The following is a 27445-nucleotide window of genomic DNA, read 5'->3' as shown; positions in this document are numbered from 1 at the left end:
TAATGGATAACGCCTAGAGATCCATGCGTTACCGCGCAACCTGAAGCCATCACCTTCACTGGAACACATATAGAGCTTGTGATGAATGGAAAAATGTTGAGCGCTTGACAGATCTCCTCACATGGGAACCCAGAGCCTTAACCATCGCAGTCCACCAAAGTCACATTTATCAAAAGATGATAAATTATATTGTCACGACATTCATCGCCTTTAAATACAACTCTCGATCCTCTGTCTTCACAAAAGCATTGGCTTTGTTCTCACGTGCAAAGGTAAGTATCCTTTTATAACAAATACATATGTATGCAATCCTAGACAAGGTGTACCTTACTTTTACAGGTAAATGTATTTCCATGTCTGATAACCGTTTTTTGCAGAAGAAAATGAAAGTCCTGCTTCGCCACAGTCTCTTTAAAGTCTAGATTGAGTGAATATCGCGAATACGCCGCTTTTAGCGAGATTTCAGCAATATCTAAGTGGAGGACACCAGAAATGGGCTTCATACAGTGTAACCATTTGGGAATCTAACCCGGTTGTGACGAGCGAACGCTTTAACTACAGGCTAGGCTATCCCACTGCTCCCAAAGTCTAGATGTGTAGTACCTTGTGTACATTTGCTACATTTTGAGGCAATTGTTAGTAAACGAAAATATGGGTTTTCAGTCATCTTGTTTGGCTACATCCATCTCATCACAGTCCTGCTTTTACCAATCCAGGTGTTCTGGTTCCATTGAAATAAGGAAATGTGCATTTACAAATCAATAATCTTTACAAAATACATGTTCATCGAAAGCGTTAGGTAGGAATACGCGGTAGCGTCAATCCGACATTGTCGGGGTTATCTGTTTATTCGACCGCCTCCGTGGTCTAGTGGTAGAGCGCCCGCCCGAAGAGCGGTAGGTCCGGGGTTCGATCCCCGGCCACGTCATTCGAAAAAACGTGTAAAGATGGTACTTGTTGTTACCCTGTCAGGCGCTCGGCATTAAGGGGCTAAAACAAGGACTGGCGGCTCGGAGTTAGTATACTGCGTCTGAGTGGGGTATTCATGTTGAACTGCGGCATGGTATCTCAGTGAGCTAGTAGTATAAATCGGAGATCAGTCCGGGCTGGTACAAGCACACACACACACACACACACACACACACACGTGCAATAATCTTGGACGCGTTTCACCTCACCTCATATGTCTGTTTCTTCATATTTAATTATAAACAGTTAATACTCGACTATGATTGCAATGATTTGTTTGAAGCGAATTTGCTAACTACATGACTTCGCCAAGTGAATATACAAAACACTATTTTTCAACAACGGGATTGACAGAAACCAAACTTGCCACCCACTGAACATCAAACTTTCACCTCAAGCCAAATTATTTTCAACTTTTCCGAAGCCGGAGTTTTGGATCCGAAAAGGAAGCTTGAGGCAGTCCCCTTACTATATCCTATCTCTGTAAATAAAAGGTGTTTTTTGTTTAACTATGTATGTTGGCTAACTGTGGTTGCAATATATCAGGGATTGGTTGATGACCTAGGGTTACATGTAACAGCAGATATTACTGGGCGCCGCAATTCGCTGTGCAGAGTTGCGTCCCTTGGGCACGCCAGAAACCTATGATTGTATGTTCGAATCCCGGTTCGCCCCGATTATGTTTCTAGGTTTGTCAGCACCATACCCGTGCTCGTGGGTTTCACCGAAGTGGTAAACATCTGAGACCTGCATCACTTTGGGCTTTCCTCCCACATTTAGCTGACACGCCGTGATATAACTGGAATCCTTTTAAAGCGGCGTTAAACCCAACTCACTCACTCACAGCCTATATTAATGATGTCCATCGCACGAATGTATATACTCGTCTACAATTATTGGTGCTTGATGTAACGGTTGTCTGTGCAGTTTACTGACTGGTGTGTACAGTCCATATGCGAAGCATAATCAAGACCTAATTATAAATGTTAATCGTACGTTACCGAGGTTGTATATATCACAAACGCCGTAGATCCCCGATCCGTACATCTCGTCTTCCGGGCGTTAGAATTTGAAATTGTTCTTTTTCAGATCGATGCCGAATAGTCAGATTTAGAGAAGGTTTGATAAAAATATTAATCTACTTCATAGACCAGTACATCTTACTAAACAGAATTTTTAAAAACAGTCATTGTCAAACTCATCTTTAACACATGACACGTTTCCCTTGAACAAATATACTTGTACATCCACGCACAAACATAGTACACCCGACACCCTACCTACCCACAATAAAACCTGTTTAGAACGGTATGAGGGCTTGGGTAAAACCTCTTGCCTAGGAACTCCCTTCACTGCTGACACTGACACATACCTACGTCTGACATATTTAGCGCCCCAAAGACTCTGTAAGGAGCCATACAGTAATGGGTTCATAAAAGCAAGATTTATGTGCCAACGTGACTCACCGGCGATCATGTTTGTATGTTTAAACAGAGTTTGGATTGTTGTGTGATGTTATTAAAAACAAAACTATTATAGCCGAGAAATCCGTGATCTGTATAAGTATCATCAATGGTCGGTGTTGTTCCTTGCGTTCCGTTCTATCTGTACAAATGCGTGGCCGATGGATAAACCTTATCAAATATGTGTTAACACAAATAATGCATTCTGTAAACACGTAATTCATGTTTATTACAGGGGGTGCGTATTTAATCCTCTGTCAACATTGTACTTACACGGGGAACGGTGTTGGTTTCCCTATCGTGGGTGTATAGTATAGTAATACATTTCAATGCATGCATTTGCTGGTGGGTGGTAAGACATGTCCTTGCGTTAGTACGTGCAGAGAACACCATGTCCTTGCGTTAGTCAGTGCAGAGAACATATACCGAGCTAGTGATTGACATTGATTTCTATGATTAAGTGATATTTCAATGTATGCTGCTAACATGTTAGGACAGTAGCTGTCAGCGGCTCAGAGCACACAGTTGGGTGAGTGAGTTGAGTAATACAACGCTTTTAGTAATATTCCACCCGGGGTGGGAGATCAAGAGGGGCTTCATACATTGTTGGTTGGTTGGTTGGTTTGTTGTTTAACGCCGCACTCTGCAATATTTCAGCTATATGACGGCGATCTGTAAATAATCGAGTCTGGACCAGACAATCTAGTTATTGATATCATGAGCATCGATCCACATAATTAGAATGGATGACATGCATCAACTAGGTCAGGGAGCCTGGCCACCTGCTCCCGTTAGTCGCCTCTTACGACAAGCATAATCGAGGATTTTTACGGCAAGCATGGGTTGCTGAAGACTTATTGTACCCCGGATCTTCACGGGTCGCTTCACATATTGTACCCGTGTTTTGTTTGTGTGTTTGTTGCTTAACGCCACACTCAGCAATATTCCAGCTATTTGACGGCGGCCTGTCAATAATCAAGTCTGGACCTGACACCCCAGTGATTGACATCATGAGCATCAATCCACGCAATTGGGATCGATGACATGCATCAACCTAGTCAGCGAGCCTGACCACCCGATCCCGTTAGTCGCCTCTTGCGACAAGCATAGTCGCCTCCAACGGCGAGCATGAGGTGCTCTACCCGGATCTTCAGGGGTCTTTACCCATGTACGGAATCGAACCCAAGAACGGCGTGATGTGCAGCGCTTTTACCACTAGGCTACTTCACCGTGCCCTAGTTGAAACAAGCCGCAATGCAAACACTGCATATCTGAATATTGCTTTGACAAGTTTCAGTGTAAATCCGGTGCCCGGTTTCCAATTCCCAGCAACAGTTTGACACATTCTGGATAAATAAATGAGTCAGTCAGTTGGTTGATCATTAACGGTCCATCCTTCTAGCTTATAGTCAAAACGTAAAGATCCAACTTTATATTGTCCTGTAATAAAATGTCAGTTCGGTTTGTATTCATTATTTCAGTAATTAAACAAATCCCTTCGGTGGAGTAGTAGAATACCGTGACGTGAAGCATATGATGTGTCATTAAACATTCATGCAAGATGAATAACAAACAATAGCTATATCCGCTTGCACTAAGCGTTCCTGTACGCGTCTCCATTCCCACGGCCAGTTGGTCGAACATGAATTGGAAATGCAGCTAACTGGTGTACGCTGTAGACACAGCAGCAGCTACTCTTGCATACATCACCAACAGTATTGGGAGTTTGACTGACACTGCGCTGTTGTCTGGGCATTCGTTTAGTGACAGATACACGTGTCTTGTGCCCTGTCCTAGCACTCATAACAGATGCGTGAGATTTGCATTCCATAGCCCTGAGACTTCTTTGACACTGAGTATATTATTTCTGGGCGAGGCAAACAGAGGTTAAAATCAAGTTGGGGACAATATGATTTCTTACACAAATCAATACACAGTCGGACTTGTTCAACTGTTTTCATGAGCTATTTTGTCATTTCCCCCCAAAATGCGTCAAAAACCTTATGTTTTATTACAAAGTTAACAACAGTAAACATTTTATCACAAAGACTTAGATATTACGCAAATGTTAGTGATCTGAATAGGTTTTCCGTGCTGGTATAAATATTTATTCTACTTCATTCTTGAAGGAGAACCCTAACCTTGCGTGTGAGAAGCGACTGCTCCAATCCCTAAACTATATTGGTGCGGTCGGGTAGCCTAGTGGTTAAAGCGTTCGCTCGTCACGCCGAAGACCCGGGTTCGGTTCCCCATTTCTGGTCTCCCCCGCCGTGATATTGCTGGAATATTGCTAAAAGCGGCGTAAATCCATACTCACTCACCTAAACTAAATACTTCACCTCTCGATCATTATAAAAAGTTATAAAAGGTTATGGAAATTCAAACACAAAATAGTAGTTGTACACCGAATTCTGGTCACTTCATGGTTAACCCACCCACATAATGCAACTAAACGGCCGTCTATATTTCTCATTCATCCTCATCTTGAATCATTTAGGAAATATCAAAACATGATTCTTACCTGCAACATGTCCGAAAGAGAAGACCCGCAGAGAAAACTTTCCTTCAAAATAAACAGTGTCCAGCAAGGCCTGGATCCCCTGCACGTCCTCGTCTGACGGCCTGCCCAGCACTGACCACTAGCGGCACTGCATATTAATAACCCGGAACGACAGCGCACTACCCCATGACGACGTTCAGTTAAAACGTTCTCCAACACACACTGATATCCGCGTCTCAGTCCAGGTGCTTTACCACCAACAGCTTAAGACAACAAAGACCGCCAGACTATCAAAGATCAATAGACCGCACAAGACTTGGCCGGTCCGCGTACAGAAGTCTACGGTACCGTTACACGATCCAGTTTATAATTGAGTGGGGTACAGCCAGGTATTGATTCCCTGGATGTGTACAAATGTATACAATATTCATGCTCGGTCTATGTGGCCAGTTGATAAAGCTAATAGGCTGCGATAACAGATTTACCCGTTGTTGTAAGCGAACGCGAACCCATGGGGTTAATGCCAGTCAACGAGGTGACCTATCCGCTGCGCGTGTTGGTACAGGATTAATTGATTTGTGAATGATGTGAGTAAGTCGGGCTAAGGGTTTTTAAATCGTGTTTAACAAACGTCAACTCTGCTTCCCGTATCTGTATTATCCTAGGAACCAAGTTAGTCTGTCTCCCAGACATTAGAGAATATATTAAAAAAGGAGTCCAACTCAAGCCTAGAGCCAAGTATGAACAACTGCTAATGTTTGAGGTTATGGGGGGGAGTGTCTCGGGGTTCGAATCAACGCCCACGCGACCGTGTTCCTGCTGTGTGTGGAGGAATCCGCTGATGGCTGTTTTCTATGTGGGCAACATCTAACATAACTTTTGTTGTATGTATCACTACAAACTGTGCTTGACTGTCCTGACGTGGTCGATACGTACTATTTTAATGTATTGTCCTTTATTACGACAAGACGTATGAATAGTAAAAAGGTTGGGTCTCTTTCTATATAAATTTACCAAGCATGTCGATAGATGCATTAGCACAAGTTAAATAATATAATGTGTACTATACTGAAGAAAGAAACGAAACCAAAATACTTATTCTGAGCCAAATTAATTAATATTGTCCCCAACCGAGCATTGCCAGTTACTGTGGTCCAATACTAGCGTGCACATTAACTTTCTTCTGTCTTAGGGGCCTTGTTGTCAAAGTTTTCGCTTTAGGCCCGGTTCGATTCCCCACATGGGTACGATATATGAAGCCCATTTCTGGTGTCCTCCGCCGTGATATTGCTGGAATATTGCAAAAAGCGGCGTAAAATAATACTCACTCACTCTCTGCTTGACCTTTTATACTTGTTTTTTTCCTCGATATTTACTGCAAGATTCACTATTTCACTTACAACATCAAATATAACAAAATCCTCACCACAACTGGTGTAGTTTCCCTGCAGACTGTGACCTAGTCGCTGGCAGTGGTGGAAGGTTAGAGCAGGAGGTCGGGTGTTGCGTTAGGGGTAAGGGGACAGAGGAGAGGCGTAGAGTGAGGGGGGGGGGGGGGGGGCACATTCAGGAAGTACTCCAGTAATTACACGGGTGCAGGCAAACATGCATAGCCCTAGCTATTGTTTGAAACCTTGCACCTTTGTATCGAACACAAAATATTTGCATAAATTGTCAGCAAATGGTGAGTGACACGTATCGCCAAATGTCAGCGTTTACCTTTTCTCCTTAAAGTAAAATATTTGTACAATTAGGTTTGCGACCGTTCAGGTCGGTTTTGTATTGGATGAGACACACTGCATTGAAGCAAGTCCGCTGTTTGAGTGCAGGTGGCGCGGTGGTCTTGCGCACATTCAGTTGTAGCGTCTGCTCGACACACTGGCTTATTTACCAGTGCATGTTTATTATTTTCCACACAATATTTAGAGGAACTCTTTCACCGGTCTGGTCTATGTATGGCTTCAACATGTATAGCGTCGAGTCATTTCCCTAAGAGGCCTTTTCAAGGCTTCTATTTGCCACGTCCATGTGACATTACATCACGTTGTGGAAGCCACTTCTGCATGACGGTATCAGATTTACATTCTTGTGAAATTAATAATCACCTTGAAATTATATGTTATAAGGGTTTATAATGATAGACATATACAACCAGGAGCCGGAAACCCGTTTCATATGTCGGGATACAGTAACAGTTGTACCAGGATCGAGAGGGGTTCACGGGGTTCTATGTCCCTTGTTAGATTTTATACCACTCGACTTGTGGTATGAAACCTAACGCGGGACGCATAAAATCCCATGTACCCTGAGTGATCCTGCTGCAACGAATTTATCTTACCGACAATGACAGTTATTACAGTGGCTATGAATATGCAGCTTCACTAAGACGCCGTCGACAGACAGAAAGACACTGACAGGTGTGTTTAATTGTGTCACATTCGCACGTACATAGTCTTGACCAGACAATCCAGTGATTGACATCATGAGCATCGATCTACACAATTGGGATACGATGACATGCACCAACGTGACAACCCGATCCCGTTAGTTGCCTCTTACAACAAGCATCTGTTGCTGAAGACCAACTCTCTAAACGTTTCCACACGGGTCTTAAGTGACAGTACTACAAATTATGACTATTTGCAAAATTTTGGGCGTACATCAATTTATACACTGATCAATACGCAGGAAGGTTTTGAAGGGTATGTTTCTGGATAGTGCAGCGGGTTCTTGTAGTCACCAAGATGTCCTTCCTTAAACGTTTAGTCCCAGGTATAGGGACATTAGAAACAAATCTTTCTTTATAGCAAAGGCTTCAATCCTAGGTAATGGTCTGCCCATCCATTTTCCCCAAAATAAATGAAATATGTTTAAATAAGCTGATTTCTTCAACCGAACGCCCCGATCGACCCAAACCCATTCCACCCCACCCTGATACCACCCCACCCACCACAACACAATACACCTTAGTACATTGCATGTCAGTTACATATGGAATGTTGTTACCAAGGCCACCAGATCGCCAACAAGACTAACAAGTCTAACAAATCATTACAGAAAATCTACACAAATTCAGTATTGTGCTGACATAACTTCCAACTGCAAGCAATCATATATTTGGCACTTTAAATCTTACAATCGGTATGCATGTGCATATATTATCATGGCAAATGTATGACTACTATCAGCGGCATCGTCTCGTGTGTGCTAGTCTGACGACTGCTCCGATACCTAACACCAGGCCTAGTAGAGCAGGATATAGGCCCACAGCACGCTATCTCGCTCTCTTGTTTCCGGATAGTTTTGGATGTTGCTAACTCGAATCAATATTAAATACAGCGTTATCTCTACCTCTGAATAACGAAGTACTTCTGGCCCGGAGTGAGTGTTAAATGAATCAACCATTATCTCCACATCGTGAAATTGCCCTTTCAGATAAGACAGAAATATATTTTTCCTCAGTTTAAAAAAAATGTACGTTGGTCATGAAGGATGTTCTGAAAATGAAACAAAATTAAATTGAAGCGGTGATAAAAAAAAATAAACATTTCGGCGCTAACAACATCCTAGTCTGTACCCGTACGCCCCCCGCCCCCCGCCCCCCGCCCCACGCACCACGCACCACGCACCACGCCTATCTCTTCCCCCAGAATAATAAACGGTTCATTAGGAGATAGTCTGACTATGTATCGCCCTCATTTTGATCCACCCGTGAAGATCCGGGTTACAATATGTCCTCAGTAACCCATGCTTGCCGTAAACGGTGACTATGCTTGTCATAAGATGCGACTAACGGGATCGGGTGGTCAAGCTCGCTGACTTGGTTGATGATGTCATAGTATCCCAATTGCGTAGATCGATGCTCATGATGTCAATCACTGGATTGTCTGGTCCAGACTCGATTATTTACAGACGCCCGTCAATTAGCTGGAATATTGTTGAGTGGGGCGTTAAACAACAAACAAACATTTTGATCCGATGTCAAAGAAGTCGTGAATACCTAATTTCGAGGCATAAGGACGCAATCCATTTGAGTTTATTATCGAAAGTTGACTTGCGACGAATATGGCGGTAGATTAATATGCAATGTATTAGGGTTTTGTTGAAGTAGGGAAGGTCTTACTGGTGATCCTTGTTTGTTTCAATACACTATAACAATGCAATCATACTTCTTTTACCAAACCAACTACAATCAACACGGAAAGGTATTTTAGATAACGGCGTCCAATCTTTCCGTAACAGGCGTTTCAGGTCTATGCAGATCACAAGGATTAATCAATGGTCAGAGAGTACACGTGCCACAGTTACATAACAGTTCCCAAAATATTTGACACCTGAAAAATCATTTTATCAGAACGAAGTTAACTAGATTATTGCTGTGGCCGGCAACGGCTAGCCTTTACGGGGACTACAGCCAGGATATCGTGCCCGTAAAAACGTAATTAAGATTTTTTTTTATATGACGAATGGTTGATATGGATTTCTAGAGTTAATAAGTTCTATCAATTGCATCGAAACCACTAAGCAGGCCTGAAATCACGTGATCTCTCGTCCTCTCGAGATCTCAGCGTGGGGCGCTTTGGTTGTCTGGTAGGGCGCCGCCATCTTGACATGAGGGGTTTGAGTTACACTAGGTTTGACAAATTATCAATCAATAGGTTTACGGAGCAACTCAATAGTTTCAACGATTGTTCGGTAAACATTATTTACGAGTGCGACTTCGTGTGAGAAGGGTAAAGTCATGAGGCATGGACAGCGAGGAGGGGAGTGAGCACACAGATCGAACAAGTAGTACTCGTAAGGTTATGTTAGGAGAGTCCATACTAAATGTACATCGATCATCATCGGTAGGCATAATGTTGACGTAACTTTGACGTGTCCGAATAAAGAGAAAATGGTGTACTACAACAGAACTGGAGTTAATTCTAGAAAAAAAAAGTTGTTAAATTATTTTAATAAAATATAATAAAAACGAGCCCAGAGACACTCTTCATTTTCTGACACTGCAGTAATCTAGACTACAGCAGAATCCAATTATTGCGAACCACGTTTCTTTGGCCACCAAACGTTACGGTATTAATAGGAACCGTCAATTTAATTATTTCATATTATTTAGATAAATCGACGAAACTTACGCCATTACCTAAGCTTAATGATGCCCCGTTATACTGCTAAGCTCGGGTTTACAACGGCAGTTACTCACCGGTTGATCTGGTATGGTTGGTTTATCTGACGTCAACAAAATTACAGCGGCTTGTAAGTAATCACGATTCATGACATGTGGTAACCATTCTTACCAGGTGAGGTGAACTGGGGATTAACGTCGCGTTCAAGATTATTACACTTTAACATATAGTGTTAGTGTTAGTGTTAGTGTTAGTGTGTGTGTGTGTGTGTGTGTGTGTGTGTGTGTGTGTTTTCTTGTCCGAACTCATGCCAATTTTATAGTACTAACCCACTGAGTTACCATGCCGCAGTTTAACACGAATATCTCACTCATACACAGTACTATACTAACTCCAAGTCGGGCATCGAACTGCCGACCTTCCGCTCCCAGGGCAGACGCTCGCTCTATCCACTAGACCTACGATGTCCATACGTCAATCACGGGGTAGTGTGTACTTATTCTGCCAACTCACCACGAGGGCTGACCACCCAGAAACACTCTCAGTCGGAGCCTGGTAGTATTCGTATAGCTTCTAAAGCCAACGGCATCATCGTGGACTGGGATGTAACTATCAGCTACTGAAGCTGGGGAAGTAGACTTGTTGGTTTTTCGAAATAGCTGGTATATGTGATATTGCTAATGTGGCTGGTACAGTTGATATGTTTCATATTGCTGATATAGCAGATCAGACATATGCTTGTGATATTGCTGATATCGTTGTTGTTAGACAAGAGGGACAGCGATCCGTTCCACAAAGCGATCTTAGCTCTATCAATGTCAAAGTAGGGGTGGGTCTTACGATCGTCTTTGCGCTTTGCGCTACTTTGTGAAACAGGATCTTGCGTACTCCACTAAACCATCTTATATTTACGTCTGTCATGGCTCTCAGATACCAACATGGTCGTGCGACAGTCGTGATGCTAAGATTAGAGTATTGAATGCCCCGTGAAGACCCAGGTTAGAATAGGTCTTCAGCAACCTATCTTTATCGTAAGACGCGACGAACGCGACTCGCTGACTTGGATGATGCTTGTCATCGTATCCCAGCTCATGATGGCAATCACTCAACTTTCTGGTCAGTCATATAACTGAAATATTGTTGAGCGCGGCGTTAAACAACAAGAAACAAAAGTAAGAAATCTTATGTATATAACACTTTCTTGGTAAAGTGCAAATTATTGTACCTTTTGGGGTTGAGTCCCATCCGGGATTCAAACCCACATTCTCAGAATGGGGCAGCTTATTACCAGTACACAGAGTCAGCGATCTGACCCCCTCAGCCACCGAGGCGTCCACGGGCACGGGAGTCCTACAACTGGTAGTCTAGATCACGTACACGTTGTGTACCCCTCTGGTAAGTGTCAATTTCTATGAATACACAATGCCATTAAGAAAATGGTCAAATGTAACAAATATTATATTTGGGATAACACTATCTTAGTCATTGAAAGGCAAATGCAGCGAGATAGATTTCTCTTACCATGCAAAAATTATAACAAATGACAACCACGATTTGTCCAACGGCCTCTACTCAAGGCATTAATTCGCATAATGCACACGCACTCAAACAATCACAGAATCCATACAGAGTCCTGGTGGAGACACACATAGGGGGTCTCCGGGATTGTATTTATACCTTAAAGTTAAGTACCACTGCAACCTGTATGAAAACTCCCTTCGGCATTGTCAATTGTGCATATATGTATAGGTATAATTTGCATGCAAGGTTACGTCAGCCCGACCCTATGTGCTGTGCAGCTAATCCACCCAATTCACCTACCTGCCGCTTCCTCTGTATAAAACAATAGACTTCATGTTGGTAAGACAAAAGGAGTCCTTTAACACACCGCCTAAGGCTACAACGCCTGTATCACGACAGATAGGTGACTATGCACCCAGTACTAAACAGTTATGTGAAGAGTGATATACGGCTATAAAAGAACGAAGAATACAGCTGACCCCCGGTATAAAGCGGAGAGTAATTGAGACGAGCTGAAACGTTTGACACCTTGTGTTATCAGATTACTGTCTCGCATCTTTTTTCAAGGTAGTGAGGGTGGGGATTGGGAATTGGGTGGGGGTGATCTAGTGGGAATGGGGGATGGTCTGGTGAGTTGGGTGTTTGGTCTACTGGGATGGGTGTGGCCTAGTTCGGGTGGGCGATGGTATAGGGTGTGGGGGTATGGTATAGTGGAGATTTTGTCTGGTAGGGTCTGGGTGGTTGGTGTGGTGTATGGTCTAGTGGAGGTATGGCCTGCTGAGGCGGGGGTGTGGTCTACTCGGGGTTAGGAGACTGGTGAGTGCACCTTTGCTGGAGAGTATGTAGGGGAAATAAGGTTTTCTTTTCATTTTCATTTCGAAGGTACCTGGATCACATAAGCATATTAGCAGATGTAGGTGAAAATTGCTGATCATGTTACGTTTTCTATCGAGCAAGGAGTCGTTGAGTGAATGTTATTTAACGACGCAGTCAAAACTAATCCAGCTACATCATGGCGGCTTGTATATAACAGTGACTGAATAGGGTTTTACGCCGCTTTAAGCAATATTACAGCAATATCGTGGTAGGGGACACCTGAAATGGACTTCACACATTGTTGGATGTTTATTAGACTAAAATCTAGTCTCTGAAATGAACATATCGTACATAAAAACAGTTGTTCAGTTATCTTAATAAAAATATAATAAAAAGGAGCCCAGTGACTCTCTTCATACTGCAGTGATCTAGACTTGCCAAACATTATAGACTTGCATGGGCTGTATTTGATATATATTTGTATCAGGGTCTGTAAGACAGACTAGATGTTTATAACAGAGTCTGATTCGCAGTCACGGTACGATGAACCGCTGTCAGCGACCATGACAACCGATCCCCTTTAGACAACTCTCACGACAGGCATTGGGAGATGGGAACCAATATTCTATTGCGGAAAGCCCACAGAAAAACCTTTAAAAGACTCCAGATAAGGTTTATTTACGTAGTGTTGGTGTTCACGTAGCACAGTGTGATAGCACAGTTGGTGTTTTAACGAGGGGAGATCTCGCCTTACGTCTAAGTAACTACATTGCGTGTGGGATTAGCGTAATCCCGTCGGGATCAAAGCTACATGTAACACATACCCTTGTAATTGGCCAACCGGTGGGTCAATAGTACAGATTGATTCGTTTTATGTGTGACAGGAGACAAGCGAGGTTCTCCCCTTCAGACAGTAATATAACCCTCGCCAGAGGCATACAAGTAATTAAACATAATCCGGGCTTATCGGAAGATATCATCCAAGTCATTCGGTGTATAAGCAATGGGAGTCTACATTGATTTTCTTTGTAATGTTGGATCTGGGCAGACGTTGCCCAAGAAATCGAAGAAAATTAATGTTAACGCTGCAGATACAAACAAGTTATATACACGAAAAAGTTATTATTTGTCACCGTCGTCGTAAATATTTTAGAAAATATTGAATATTTGATACTATTAATTATTTTACCATGTAGGTTTGAAACAGGTGACATATGGATACCATGCCACAAAATTTTATAAATTAGTTAGGAGTGTTATCCCATGTTCAATGGTCTCTTGTCTTATACCAACCTAACATTATAGTTCAGTATGACACAAATAGCGATATAAATGACAACAACTCCAACCCACATAACGCTAAAGTGTCAATTAGTAATGCCAAATAGAATCATGTGTTTCAAGAAGTATATATTCACCTGAGTGAACAACCACATATTCCTTTGTTTGGTTCATTGTGGCATTCAAAACAAAATTGTGATTAATTATTTATCAAGTCATGGAGATCTGTTTATTCTTATTTTCTTATTTATTCTTTGGCTTTTTAGTTCAAATCATTATTACATACAGGAGCCAAACGTTTATAATATGGACTGCCCGTGTAATTAATCTTCTTTCTCAAACATTCACAAAGGGTTATGTACAAAATCTAAAAGTCTCTTGGCTCCTTTTCATTATATTTACTGTAATTTAACACAAAACATTTTTTGAAAAAATTGTTCCTTTCAGAGACTAGATGTTAGTCTGCAGACACGTTTGAAAGCTACTTCATTCAGCCATCAAATTTGAAAATAGTTAATGTCTGTATCTCAAAATGATGTCATTGTTGTTTGGTGTCACGTGGGTTCGTGGAATCTATGTAATAATTTGTGATACATTATGCTTTAGGGGGTAGGTTTTCATAGAGGTAGGCTTGGGTTTTGTGGACATATTGTGAGATGAAATATTAAGATGTTCCTGTCTGTACATGCATTAAATTGTTCACATAATCAACATGCCATTTTGTTCTTAGCTGTATGTGTGCGATGCAGCGAGGGCTTGGGTGAGGGTGCTGATCGTGCTGGATATTGATCACGATGAATGGATGTGGCAGGATATGGGAAATGGCAGGAAGTACAATTCATCGCGGAGATAAGGCCCCAGTTGTCAATTCATGATCAATAATCAAAATACCCTCGTAAATATTCATTCCTTCATACTAAGCTCCAAAAATGTCTTTTAAGACCTGATCAAAAACATAAAAAAACTCGTATGTTTTGAAGTAACCAATTATGTCTTATATCAAACTTTGATCGTTTTATGGTGTCCAGTCGGGTAATATGAATATGTCGCTAATGTGTGATTTTTTGTTTCCAATTTATTTATTTTTGTCATTGACTTTTTTTTATATAATGTGAGGAGTTGTACTTAGTGATGTCACATTACTCTCGGCTGAAATCTCGAAGTGACTCGAGCCTCAGGCGTTTATCACTTGGGTGAAAGACATGAGCGAGACCATGGCGCTACTAAATCAAGTATGAGGGCGAATTCTGGATTCGAACCCACGATTGCCGGATCCTTCACAGCGAAATGCGTCGCCTGAGACACTTGGTAACCTATTCGCCTGGAGCCCGGACGTATCGACCATTCAGATATTTACGGAAGTGCACAAACAAACAGCAACCACATACGGCCACATAATCTCCTTGAAACCGCTAGTTCAAACGGCAGCTTGTTGAATCAAGGCGTTTACACCAAATTAGCTCGTGCTCGTTTACTTTAATCTCAACGCATTACAATTCCACTTTTCGGCCTTCGAAACTGCGGGAGGTTAAACTCCTATTCCGAAATAAATGGAACCTATAATCCTATGAAACAAAGTACTTAATGAGATTACACACTCGATAATCTCCAACACTGACACACAATGACATGGGCATTGCATCAAGTGTCCATAAACAAGTGGCCTACATAAAAAACGATGCACGTCTATGGGGGATAACAAATATTTGGCAATCAAAACTTGATATGGATTTGAATACAAGAGCGGGTGTGTGGTACTACCCAGTTTGACTGAACTATTTACTTTAACATGTATGACGCAGTGATCAAATTGCATCTAGTCGATAGCCGATTAAGAATGATTTCACATGCGCAGTTCCCCTGTTAGACAAGCAAGCAGACGATATCCGGCCTCTGGCAGCGTGAGGGCTCAGGGACCAAATACGTGTTTTCACACGATGTTGACAAATAATCCAATGACCAAGCATGACGATGTCATGATAATTAAAAAATATACCGCATGGTGACGTACTTTATCTTGAATATCGCCGGTTTGATTGTCCGGCCAACATGTAAATATACACATAGAAACACCTCATTTATCCGGACTGCGTATGAGTGAAATCGTCCGGGTTCACAAATATCCTGAATAATGAATCGTGGGAACAAATTATTTACCATTTGTATACTCATAGACGTCATCACCAAGACCGCCCGGAATGCGAGGCTATCGGATTAACGAGGTCTGGTTTAAAGGAGGTTCAATGTAAGTACCAACTACCATCACTACTACTACTACTACTACCATCACCGCTGTTGCTACTACCACTACCACTACCACTACTACCACTAGTACAACTACTATCACCACCACCACTGCTACTGCTGCTGTTGCTGCTACTAGTACTACTACTGCTGCTACTACTTCTGCTGCCACTGCTTCTACGGCGATATCGTATGTTATTTCAGCATTACATTTGTATGAAACTCAGAATTATTCAATATATATTAGAAACTTATTGCATGCAAACAAAAGGTAAATCTGACCTAAGCCACTTGAGTGTAGGCCACCCGTAATGATTAATGCACACACATTCACGCCTGTCTAACAAGATAGCAGACCGTTCTATCGACCCTGGCAAGTGTGGAATCGACTGAGACGACACACGTTTAGCCGGAGAATAAATTGATAGAGCGAGTGCGGACTAGATTTATTTCTCTTTGAGGCTATTTGTCATAAGTTTATGTCAACAACGCTGACAGCATCTGTTCACATCGCGATTAATAGCATAGATATGTCTTCTCGTGCTGATTTGATAATACCACATGTGAAATTAGATATAAACCATATTTAAGTGTGTTATTGTGGTTATGGTAATGACAGAACACTAATTCTGACCAGGAGTGGTGTCGAAATTGTTCTCTCGCAATGTTCTATAATTCAGTATGGGGGTGACACGATGAAAATGGCATTATTGAGGTTTTCCTGTCGACATGAAGAACTAATGCTAGTATTAACCCGTTCAACTCACCACTAGCAACAATCTATACCAGTAGCTCTACCCACCCGATTTCGGGTTAAAACTGGTCCCCAGCAACCTATGCTGGTCGTAAGTGGCGGGCACATGGATCCGCTGGTCAGGCTCGGCGACCTCGTCATCGTACCCCAACGGTGTGGATCGTTGTTTACAATATGAATCACTGGATTGTCTGGTCCTGATTATTTACAGGCCGACGGAAATATTGTTGATTGTGACGTTAAACAAACAAACAAGCTTCGTGTGACAACTATGGACAATGCATATGTAGGTTACTCTTGAGTCTAAAGACTATCTTGCTAAACAAAGAGTTCTTAAAATTTTAAATCAACTACAGCAAACTATGAGATCTATGAGATGAGACTAAAAAGAGATCCCGTAACAGAAGAGAAAAAGAAAAAAAGGCTACAGATTTTCAGATACATTTTATTCACACTCACATCTCACAACTCAAACATCATTCCTTCTTAAAACATTCACTTTGAGAGGCAGGCATTTCATACTCCATTAAAACATATGTTTAATATACATCTAATTTCATCCAGTGTGAAGTACGAATTAAAAAATGTGTCAATCTCTGTATTCAAACATCAGAGAGCTAAACAGTTTCTTCCTCTGTTTTAGAGCTTACACTTTCCTTTATAAATTTCTTCAACCGTGATTTTAAAAATTAATTTAGATTGTTATTATTAACAATTTTCTTCAAATAGCGACATCTAAAAAAAGTAGGGTGTGGGGGTGTGTGGGGGGCACGCGTGGCCCAGTCGTCTAAGGGCTTTCCTCTCACATTAAGCTGACACGCCATGATATAACTGGAATACTGTTAAAAAGCGGCGTTAAACCCAACTCACTCACTCACTCAAAACAGTGACACAAATAGGGCGCCAAAATGCAGCGTAACAAACAAGTCCCGAATGCTTTCCATGAAAATCAAAATTCTATTGCGTTTCCTTGTGCCATTTCTGATGAACGGTACCCCAATACTCAGAGCCAACATCCGTGTGTCGAGGTTTGTGCCAAGCCAAGACTTACGAAGAACCAGGGGAAGAAACCAGGGTTTAACACGACTGCATGTTTGCCAGATTGCACGAGTTGTTGCCAATGTTGTTAATGTCCACGTGAGAACCATCTACAGGATACAGCAACGATACCAGGTCACAAACAGCGTGGATGCGCCTACAGACTACGTCACAAACGAGATACCTCCAAAAATACATTGATATTTCAATGGAAAACGTTCATGAAGTGATGATTCTTTGAGATTCAGTATAGTTTAACATTGTAAACAGGTTGTTCGTTCAGTATTCAGGTATATCCGCGTTGATAAACCACGAAGTGAAATACTTGCTAGTTTTCACCCCTCCCACCCACCTCACCCCTGATATGTGACAAACTAACAGTATAGCAGGTGCAGGTGACAGTTGACTGACAGGTGATTGACAGCTATTTACTTACTTTGAAGTGTGAGGCGAGGGAGGGAAGGCTCCGGACATGCTGAAATATGGCCCTTTTGATGTCTATTTCACAACGCGAAACGTCCTGTTCAATCAAAGCTGAACTTATCACTTTCAGTGGGAGCTATTTCAATCGACCCTGCTGCTTGAAATGACCCCAGTAGTTGAAATGTCTACCACTCAAGCACGCTAACCCAACTTAAGAAAGCCCACTTTTACTTCTACACTAGCGCCCGTCCTCCTGTTAGAAACTAACAGATTAATCGTGCAGTGTTGCTAAGCTATGCGTCGGTAGAGATTAGGCCATGAGTTTTTCTCTCCCCGTCGGACGCCATTAACACTTATACTCTTCCGGTAATAACTTAAATCCAATCCTCCGTTCTTTCACATGGCGTTGATTTAATTGCGTAAGTTTTAGATACACGTTGATAAAGAGAGCTGGTGTCAGAGCCAGACAATGATTGAAAACAGTTGTTTGAAAGGCAGGTACAAAGGCTTCACGTCACCGTGCCCAAGGTGACATTTCACTTTGAGGAACTTTTATCTGGACATGAGAATATTGTAACACTAGTTAATGACGAATGACGATCACATAGGTATAACATGCAATGTCATGTACATTATTATAACTCGTACATGCTCACTTTGCGTCTGTACCACTGATCTCCTTTGCACAGGCTTGTACTCTCATTGAGGATGGAGGTTGGCCGAGGCGTCTCAGACGCCGTAATTCGCTGTGTAGAGTTGCGTCCTTTGATCACACCAGATCGTGGGTTCGAATCCCGGTTCGCCCCGAGCTGACACGCAGTGGTGTAACTGGAATAATTGTGTTTTTCAATCGTGGGTGTCTTTATCCAGTTTTCGCATTATCTTCAGGATGTTAGTTTAGTTTGTTTGCTTTTAAACGCCACACCTCAACAATATTCCAGCTATATAACGGCGGTCTGTATATAATCGAGTCTGGGCCAGACAATCCAGTTACTGACATGAGCATCGATCAACGCATCATGCATCAACCAAATAAACGTGCCTGACGACCTGATCCCTTTAGTCGCCTCTTACGAAGAATAGATTGCTGAAGACCTATTCTCTATCCGAATCTTCACGGATCATCTCCAGATGATCTGTTTTGCTATTATTTTTCAACTCCCAGAATGTATTTCTCTAGCTGTTTACATTATCCCTTTGTGGTGTTTGACAATTTTTGGTTTTAATTTAAGAATGTATTTAATGTTTTCATTATCCCTGAAATAAAGGAGGACACGGGTGGCCAAGTCGTCTAAGGCGCCGCGATTCGCTGTGCAGAGTGGCGTCCCTTGGGCAAGCCAGGAACCTATGATTTTGGGTTCAAATCTATGGTGGCCGAGGGGGGGACATCGCTTTCTCGCTTTCTCGCTCTATCGTTTTCTCGCGGTATAGCAATATTCCCTCTTGGCCACGATATGGGTCGCATGCGTTACGTGTTTCTTTACGATAAAAAGTATATACGTAAAACAACATTAATGAATTGTCCTCAGATGTGGGTTTTAATCATAAAAGAGAGCTGAGATTTTTCCAGTCGCATTTCAAAATATGGACGGTATGTTGAAATTTTCTCACTATGTGCTTTTATATCAATCTACGTATTTCTGCGTAAAAAAGAATTTGATTGATTTATGGCCCTATTTAGCTATCCCCCATCCCCCAGGCCAAGTTATCAAAACAAATAGCAAATCACACCGCCCAATAGCGCTGAGTAGTACGTACTTCCTAAAAAGCAATAGTGTTTTCCTAAAATCAACGCTTATATTAATGTTTATTCTGTTTGCGGAGTAGATGTCATCAGAGTGGAAGTCCTCACCCAAGCAATGGTAATACTACCGGATGTCCATTATGTATTTTCTAGTTTTTGGATGCCTCATGTTCTCAGTAACCGTAATGTGGAAACAGATAGTTGATTGGTTTTATATTCAAGTTGGTATGTCCTCTATTTAACGTGTTCAGTGAGGCCGTCTTATCAACAGTCATTTCTGAGACATAAATGCAAAGTATAATTAGACGTATTAGACGTAATAAGCGCCCCGCTCTAAGAAACGCCCACGGCGATATTTGCTATTATATTGGCTAGTGAACAATCCCAATTAGCACCCCTTCCGATTGATTAATGTAGACAAGACTTATTTATTCGCGTATAATACGCACTCGTTATATGCACAGTTAATTATGGGCAATTCATTTCGGGGGAAATATATCTGTCGTTCAGAAACATTTTAGGCTGTCAGCATAAACCACGAAATTAATCTTTCAACTCAACTTTTCTTCACCAAATTATATTCTAATTTTGAGAGCGCCCTGGGCGCTTATTTCGTCGAATACGGTAATTAAGTCTACGCTTATTCTTTTGCATTTATAATTAACTCGAACGTTAATTTCAAGATTTACAGCACATACTATTCAAAAGAAGTTAAAGAACACCCGATTCCTTCATATGACTATGGTTAGTCATTAGAGGAAGCGATAAAGTGAGAAAACGATAGAGCGATAAAGCGATAGAGCGAGAAAGCGAGAAAGCGATAGAGCGAGAAAGCGATATTTCCCAAAATGCCGTACATTAAAACGGTTTTTGCTGATATTTAGTGATCCTGTAATTCTCACCGCCATTTTGCCTCTTATGATTAGATTTTTTAAACATCCTGTAGTAGATAAATATGTTACAAAATACACATGTATTTTTTTCTCGTTTAACTTGCATATTTTCTTGTAGAGTAATAAATAAGCAAGATTCAAAGAATACAGATAGTCACTGTTCATATTTTCATTTTGTTCATAGTACTCCCCCCCCCCCCCCCCATTCCTTCATCAAACTTAAAACTGATAAAAAGGAGATCATATATGTCAGTTTTATTAGCCAGTTTGCATTGTTTACAACGTCCAAGGAATTATCATTTTTGGTAATTAGATTTGGAATTGAAGCCGAATATGTGCTCGTCCGATTTCCGGAAATTATGTTTCCCTTTCAAAATACAGATGAATTAGATATATGTCTCTACCTTAAGTCACATATACGACTTTCGAGAGCGTCATTAACCCGTAACCCCATTCCTTGGACAATACAAATTAAAAACAACTCGTTTCTTATAATGACTTTCGATCAAACTGTCTTCGGGAATTAAATTTAATGCTAAAGTGCTTGTAAAATAAAGTTTAACTTTCCCGCCAGGAGAGACTAGATATCCAATTATAGTATAGGCTCAGGCAGGAATATACATATTTATGTAATAATTCTATATCCATTTAAACTGTATGGTTAACAATTGTGCGTTCTGAGGTGAGTTATGTTGTTATCTACTACCTTTTTAGACAGACAATGAGTCGGACACACACACAAACACACACACTCACACATACATAATTTTGTCAAAACTATACTTAAGATATACATAACATATCACAATGATAGCTGATTTAATATATGTTATAGATAATCATAGTAATGCATTTCATATTGTTATCAACCTTAACTATGTGGCCACGCTAATTATGTCTCTCCATATGTAGTTTACACAAATACACGGGGCGGTCGGGTAGCCTGGTGGTTAAAGTGTTCGCTCGTCACACAGAAGACCGGGGTTCGATTCCCTACATGGGTACAATGTGTGAAGCCCTTTTCTGGTGTCCCCCGCCGTGATATTGCTGGAATATTGCTAAAAAGCGGCGTAAAACTATATTCACTCACTCCACAAGTACACATGTCAACTGTGGTAACGCCACAAAAGTATATATTTAGATTTTAACCTGATTTATTTAGATTTTGGCGTGATGGTTACATACAACTGAATAGGGCCATGAGTAAATCAATTACATTTTACGCAAAAAATCTGTGGATTGTTTTAAAATCACCTACGTATGTACAGTTAAATTATGTTTTAAGTAAATAGTGAGAAAAGTTCAACATTACCTCCCAATTGCAGCAGATATCACATGCGGCCCCTGTAGTGGTCAAGAGGGGATATTGCTTAACCGCGAAAAAGTGATAAAGCGATAAAGCGACAGAGCGATAAAGCGATAAAGCGATGTCCCCTCTCGGCCACCATACAAACCCCGGTTCCCCCTGATTATGTTTTTAGGTTTGTCAGCACCATAACCGTGCTCGTAGGTTTCACCGAAGTGGCAAACGTCTGAGACCTGCATCACTTCGGGCTTTCCTCCCACATTAAGCTGACACGCCGCGATATATCTGGAATACTGTTAAAAGCGGCGTTAAACCCAACTCACTCACTCACTGAGTTATCGGGGTTGTGTTCGAAAACGTTTCAGCTATGTTTTCTCTATCCCCAGGATGTGTTTATCCAACGTTTATGTTATCCCCCGATGTGTTTATCCAATTTCTATTTTATCCAAAGTATGCGTTTATCCAATTTTTATCTTATCCCCTGGATGTGTTTACCTTCATGTCATCCAATGTTTATGCTATGCCAAGGATGTGTTTATCCAATGTTTATTTTATCCCCAGGATGTGTTAATCCAATAAACATGTTATGTCAGGATGTGTTAATCCAATGTTTATGTTATCTCCAGGATGTGTTTATCTAATGTTTTGGGTTTTTCTATCCCTAGGTTGTGTTTATCCAATCTTCATGTTATCCAATGTTTATGTCATCCTCAGGATGTGTTGACCCAATGTTTATGTTATGCCGAGGATGTTTTTATCCAATGTTTATCTTATCCCTAGGACGCGTTTATCCAATGTTTATCTTATCCCTAGGACGTGTGTATCCAATGTTTATTGTATACCTAGGATGTGTTTATCCAATCTTTATGTGACCCATAGGATGTGGTTATCCAATCTTTATGTGACCCATAGGGTGTGTTTATCCAATCTTTATGTGACCCATAGGGTGTGTTTATCCAATCTTTATGTGACCCATAGGGTTCTGTTTATCCAATCTTTATGTTATCCTTAGGATGTGTTAATCCAATCATTATGTGATCCATAGGGTATGTTTATCCAATGTTTATGTTATCCCTAGGATGTTTTTATCCAATCTTTATGTGATCCATCATCTAATGGTGATATTATTTGAACACATGTGTTGCGTAAGATGTTTCTAAAGAGAAAGGTGTGCATCCATACGCTCATGTCACCTCTCCTTTTGAGGAACTGTTTTATTCCGCGATATAGCAGGTTCTTGTATGGCGGTCAGCGTAAACATGAAGTCACACGTACTAAATGAAATTGTGTTTAGATCTTGGCCTACATCCTTTGAGGTAAAAAAAATGTGATAATTTTTTTTATAAGAATTGACTTTCACTTTGTGTGAGTTTACTGGAGTATGAACCTTTACGGTGTGAGGGCATTTGTGTTATCCATAGGATATGTTTATTCAATGTTTGCGTTACCTATAGGATGTGTTTATTCAATGTTTGCTTTACCTATAGGATGTGTTTATTCAATGTTTGCGTTACCTACAGGATGTGTTTAGCCATTGTTTCCAGCACATATTTGTTGACAGCAGTTTTCCTTACATAAGATACGAAGTATCCGTAAGGAATTATTCATGGACTATACCCCTTTTAATGTATTGTCTGTAACTTACCGCGAAGGTAAACATGTATCAACGTAATTATCAACCGAATTAAACCAGCATCAGCTACACCTGCGCCTCATTTGTCGGCGTATGTCTCACCTTCAAGTAATGATTACTTCATTAAAACACCTCATTAACCGATGAGGTGTCATACAACAGAGAACATTTTCATATAGCTCTCGTTAGCGCCATCCATTTGGATAAGCCACCTACGGACAACGTGAATAACATCGTAGCTTATTAAAATGAGGACCACCTCGCCAATTGCTGCTAGAGTCATGTTTCATTATCACTTGGCTAACGAGCTAAGGCAGATGTAAGGCGTTTCAAGTTGTTAGAGCTGTGTGTGTCTATGTAACGAGATGGGGTTTTAACTCCAACGTACATGCATATTGGATCAACGTTGACAACCTCCTTCTGTTTCAGATCGACTAATTTGGTCACAGAAATGGCTGCCACCAACTTTACTACGAAAGACATTGTATATGCTGTTTGTGCCGTCTCAACGGACCTTTTGAACGTAGTTGGCCATAGCACGATACTGATCCTCATTTACATGGAGAACAGAGCGAGAACAGCCACCAGTAAACTACTTATCAACCAAACACTCGCCGACGGAACTGTAGGTGTCGTGTATCTATTTGCGACCATGTACTTGGCGATATATAATCCAGACGAGAAGGACGTCAATTCCAAACTGACCATTGTCCGAGTGTGTCTGGTAGCATTGTACAGCGAGTCCCTGCAAACCCTGGGAATGATTGCCTTCTCTCTTTACATTGCGATATGCCACCCCCTAACATACCGGTTCTGCAAGAAGTCGACGATGGTGGCGGTGTTCGTCATCACCACCTGGACCTTGAACATCGTCGTGGCCTTGCTCATCCTCGTGGCCGACGGCGCCTTCACGAACTCCGACTATACGATGTTTAGTTTCTACAGACTAAACGACAAAAGCGTATGGTATGAAATACTGAAGTTACTCGTCATGTTTCTGCCGCCACTTTTTGGAGTAGCCTGTTGCATACGCGTCTGGATCCACAAACGGAACGTTGACCAAGACGCCCTACAAGCCCAGAGCAGCACCAAGAAACTTGTTAGTCAGGCATTTGGAATCTTGCTAATGTCCAGTGCTTATGTCATTGCTTTCATGATACAAATAATCGGCGAGAACTTGTATCCCCATAACAAAGACTCTAACAATGCGTCCCCTATCGTCTCGTTCATCGTATATATCTACCTGGCGGGGAAGTTGCCGATTTTTCTCCTCGTCTTCAAACCCTACCGCCAGGTGGCACGGGACTGCTGCTGTCCATGTCGCAACAACCGAATCCAACCACTGTCCGCCGAAACTGGGTCACTCCAAGTACAAGGTGCTGAACCGTAAGTAGGAAGCCCGTTTATATACCGTGAGTGTTTCAAGAATATGTCGACATGGGTACAATGGGTGAAGCTCATTTCTGGTGCCCCCCGCCGTGATATTGCTGGAATATTGCTAAAAGCGGCGTAAAACCATACTCACCCACTCACTAACTCAAGAATATGTACGTTGTATGCGCAGGTTAAAACAGCGTAGTGTCAATACAATATCATGGAGACTATATGGAGTCTCAAATCCGCCCAATTTTATAGTTAGAAAATGTATAGAAAGTCTAAGTATAGTTTTGTCGTAAATATTTTTGAGTAAATAAATCGGTTAGTAAAAAGGTGGTACTGGAAGAATGTGGAAGGAAAACATTGTTTGTTGTGTTTATGGTAAGATGCATCAACTCTTAGTTGAAGGTAGTACCAATGCCTCTGGAGACATACACAGAGAGTGTTATTTAATGCTAAAACCTAGGCCAGAAAATGGTAGAAGTATTTTGGCTTTAAAGATTAAGAATATGCTAAATTTGTATGGATTTGGGTATGCTTGGTTATCACAAGAGATAGGTAACGAGAAAATGTTTTTGTTTTTCTTTAAAGAAAGGTTAAGTTATATGGCACAACAAAATTGGTCATCTGAGTTAAACAAGATGTCTACAGTAACTAGTAAAAGATTTTAGTCTTTTAGATGATGAAAATTACCTGTTATGTGATATCCGAAGTGAATTTAAAATGTGTTTTGCAAAATTTACATGTTGAAATTTTTAATAAATGACAGAAATTGGTAGATTTAAAGGCATTACATTGTAAAGGAGATATTGTTGTTATTGTTTGCAGGAAAATGTATGCTTGACAGAAAATGAGCTTTGCAATCTGTCCATTGTATACTGACCTAAGACGAAAGGAAGGTGAATATGTAATCTCTCACCGTGCCAGTTGTTATGCCTAAAGTACCATGGGCTATTGGTCTCCGAATTCCCAAATAATGTCTCACATGCCTCGCGTAATATAATCTTTAACAGATAGTTTCTTGTGAGGAGATGACACATAGCAAGTATATAGGTTTTGTTGTTTGTTTCTTGTTTAACGCCGCACTCAGCAATATTCCAGCTATATGACGGCGGTCTGTAAATAATCGAGTCTGGACCAGATAATCTAGTGATTAATATCATGAGCATCGAGCAACGCAATTGGGATCGATGACATGCATCAACCAAGTCAGCGAGCCTGACCACCCGATCACGTTAGTCGCCTTTTACGACAAACATAGTCGCCTTTTACGGCAAGCATGGGTTGCTGAAGACCTATTCTACCCCGGAATCTTCACGGGTCAATATAGGTATAAGGGAGCAGTTCAAAAGTTCGAGGTCGTTTAAAAAACCCGACTAAATACCCCCAACCAGATGTGTCGGGATGGTTATATAGTTGAAAACTTGTACCTACAGGTGTCGGGATGGTTATATAGTTGAAAACTTGTACCTACAGGTGTCGGAATGGTTATATAGTTGAAAACTTATACCTACAGGTGTCTGGATGGTTATATAGTTGAAAACTTGTAACTACAGGTGCCGGGATTTTTAAATAGTCAGGAAACTTGCACCTACAGGTCGCGGGATTTTTAAATGGTAAGAAATTCTTGTACCTACAGGTGCCGGGATGGTTAAATAGTTAGAAAACTTGTACCTACAGGTGCCGTGATGGTTAAATAGTTAGAAAACTTGTACCTACAGGTGCCGTGATGGTTAAATAGTTAGAAAACTTGTACCTACAGGTGCCGGGATGGTTAAATAGTTAGAAAACTTGTACCTACAGGTGCCGGGATGGTTAAATAGTTAGAAAACTTGTACCTACAAGTGCCAGGATGGTTAAATAGTTAGAAAACTTGTACCTACAGGTGCCGGGATGGTTAAATAGTTAGAAAACTTGTACCTACAGGTGCCGGGATGGTTAAATAGTTAGAAAACTTGTACCTACAGGTGCCGGGATGGTTAAATAGTTAGAAAACTTCTTACCTACAGGTGCCGGGATGGTTAAATAGTTAGAAAACTTGTACCTACAGGTGCTGTGATGGTTAAATAGTTAGAAAACTTGATACCTACAAGTGCCATGATGGTTAAATAGTTAGAAAACTAGACATAACGACGGATGATAACAACGACATTGTCGACATACGTGTGTACAATAAATGACTGCTCTTGCAGCAATTAAATCTGTTATTGAAAACCTTTTCTGCCTAATGTTTGTATCTTACAGATTCTGTCCATTACAGAACTGTTCCCAACCCATCGAGGACAACCCTAAACAACAACCGTCATTTGAAGCCCACACAGGAACCTGATGCTACTTCCCATACAGTCCTTGGTTAG

At 41.2% G+C, this 27445-nt stretch overlaps 1 protein-coding gene across 1 annotated transcript; it reads left to right on the top strand.

The window, feature by feature from the left end:
- The first annotated feature begins 227 nt into the window (after positions 1–227).
- LOC139445534 (kappa-type opioid receptor-like) lies at positions 228–27445 on the top strand. The gene is made up of 3 exons (XM_071226675.1): positions 228–272; positions 24141–25097; positions 27349–27445. The coding sequence occupies exons 2-3, from the start codon at positions 24163–24165 to the stop codon at positions 27443–27445; spliced, it is 1032 nt and encodes a 343-aa protein (XP_071082776.1). The 5' UTR covers positions 228–272; positions 24141–24162.

The sequence above is a fragment of the Haliotis cracherodii genome, unplaced genomic scaffold (genome assembly GCF_022045235.1).
Source record: "Haliotis cracherodii isolate W230 unplaced genomic scaffold, xgHalCrac1.p SCAF_6, whole genome shotgun sequence".
NCBI lineage: Eukaryota > Metazoa > Mollusca > Gastropoda > Lepetellida > Haliotidae > Haliotis > Haliotis cracherodii.
Note: the sequence above shows the minus strand (reverse complement) of the source record. Positions and strands in the feature narration are given on the sequence as shown.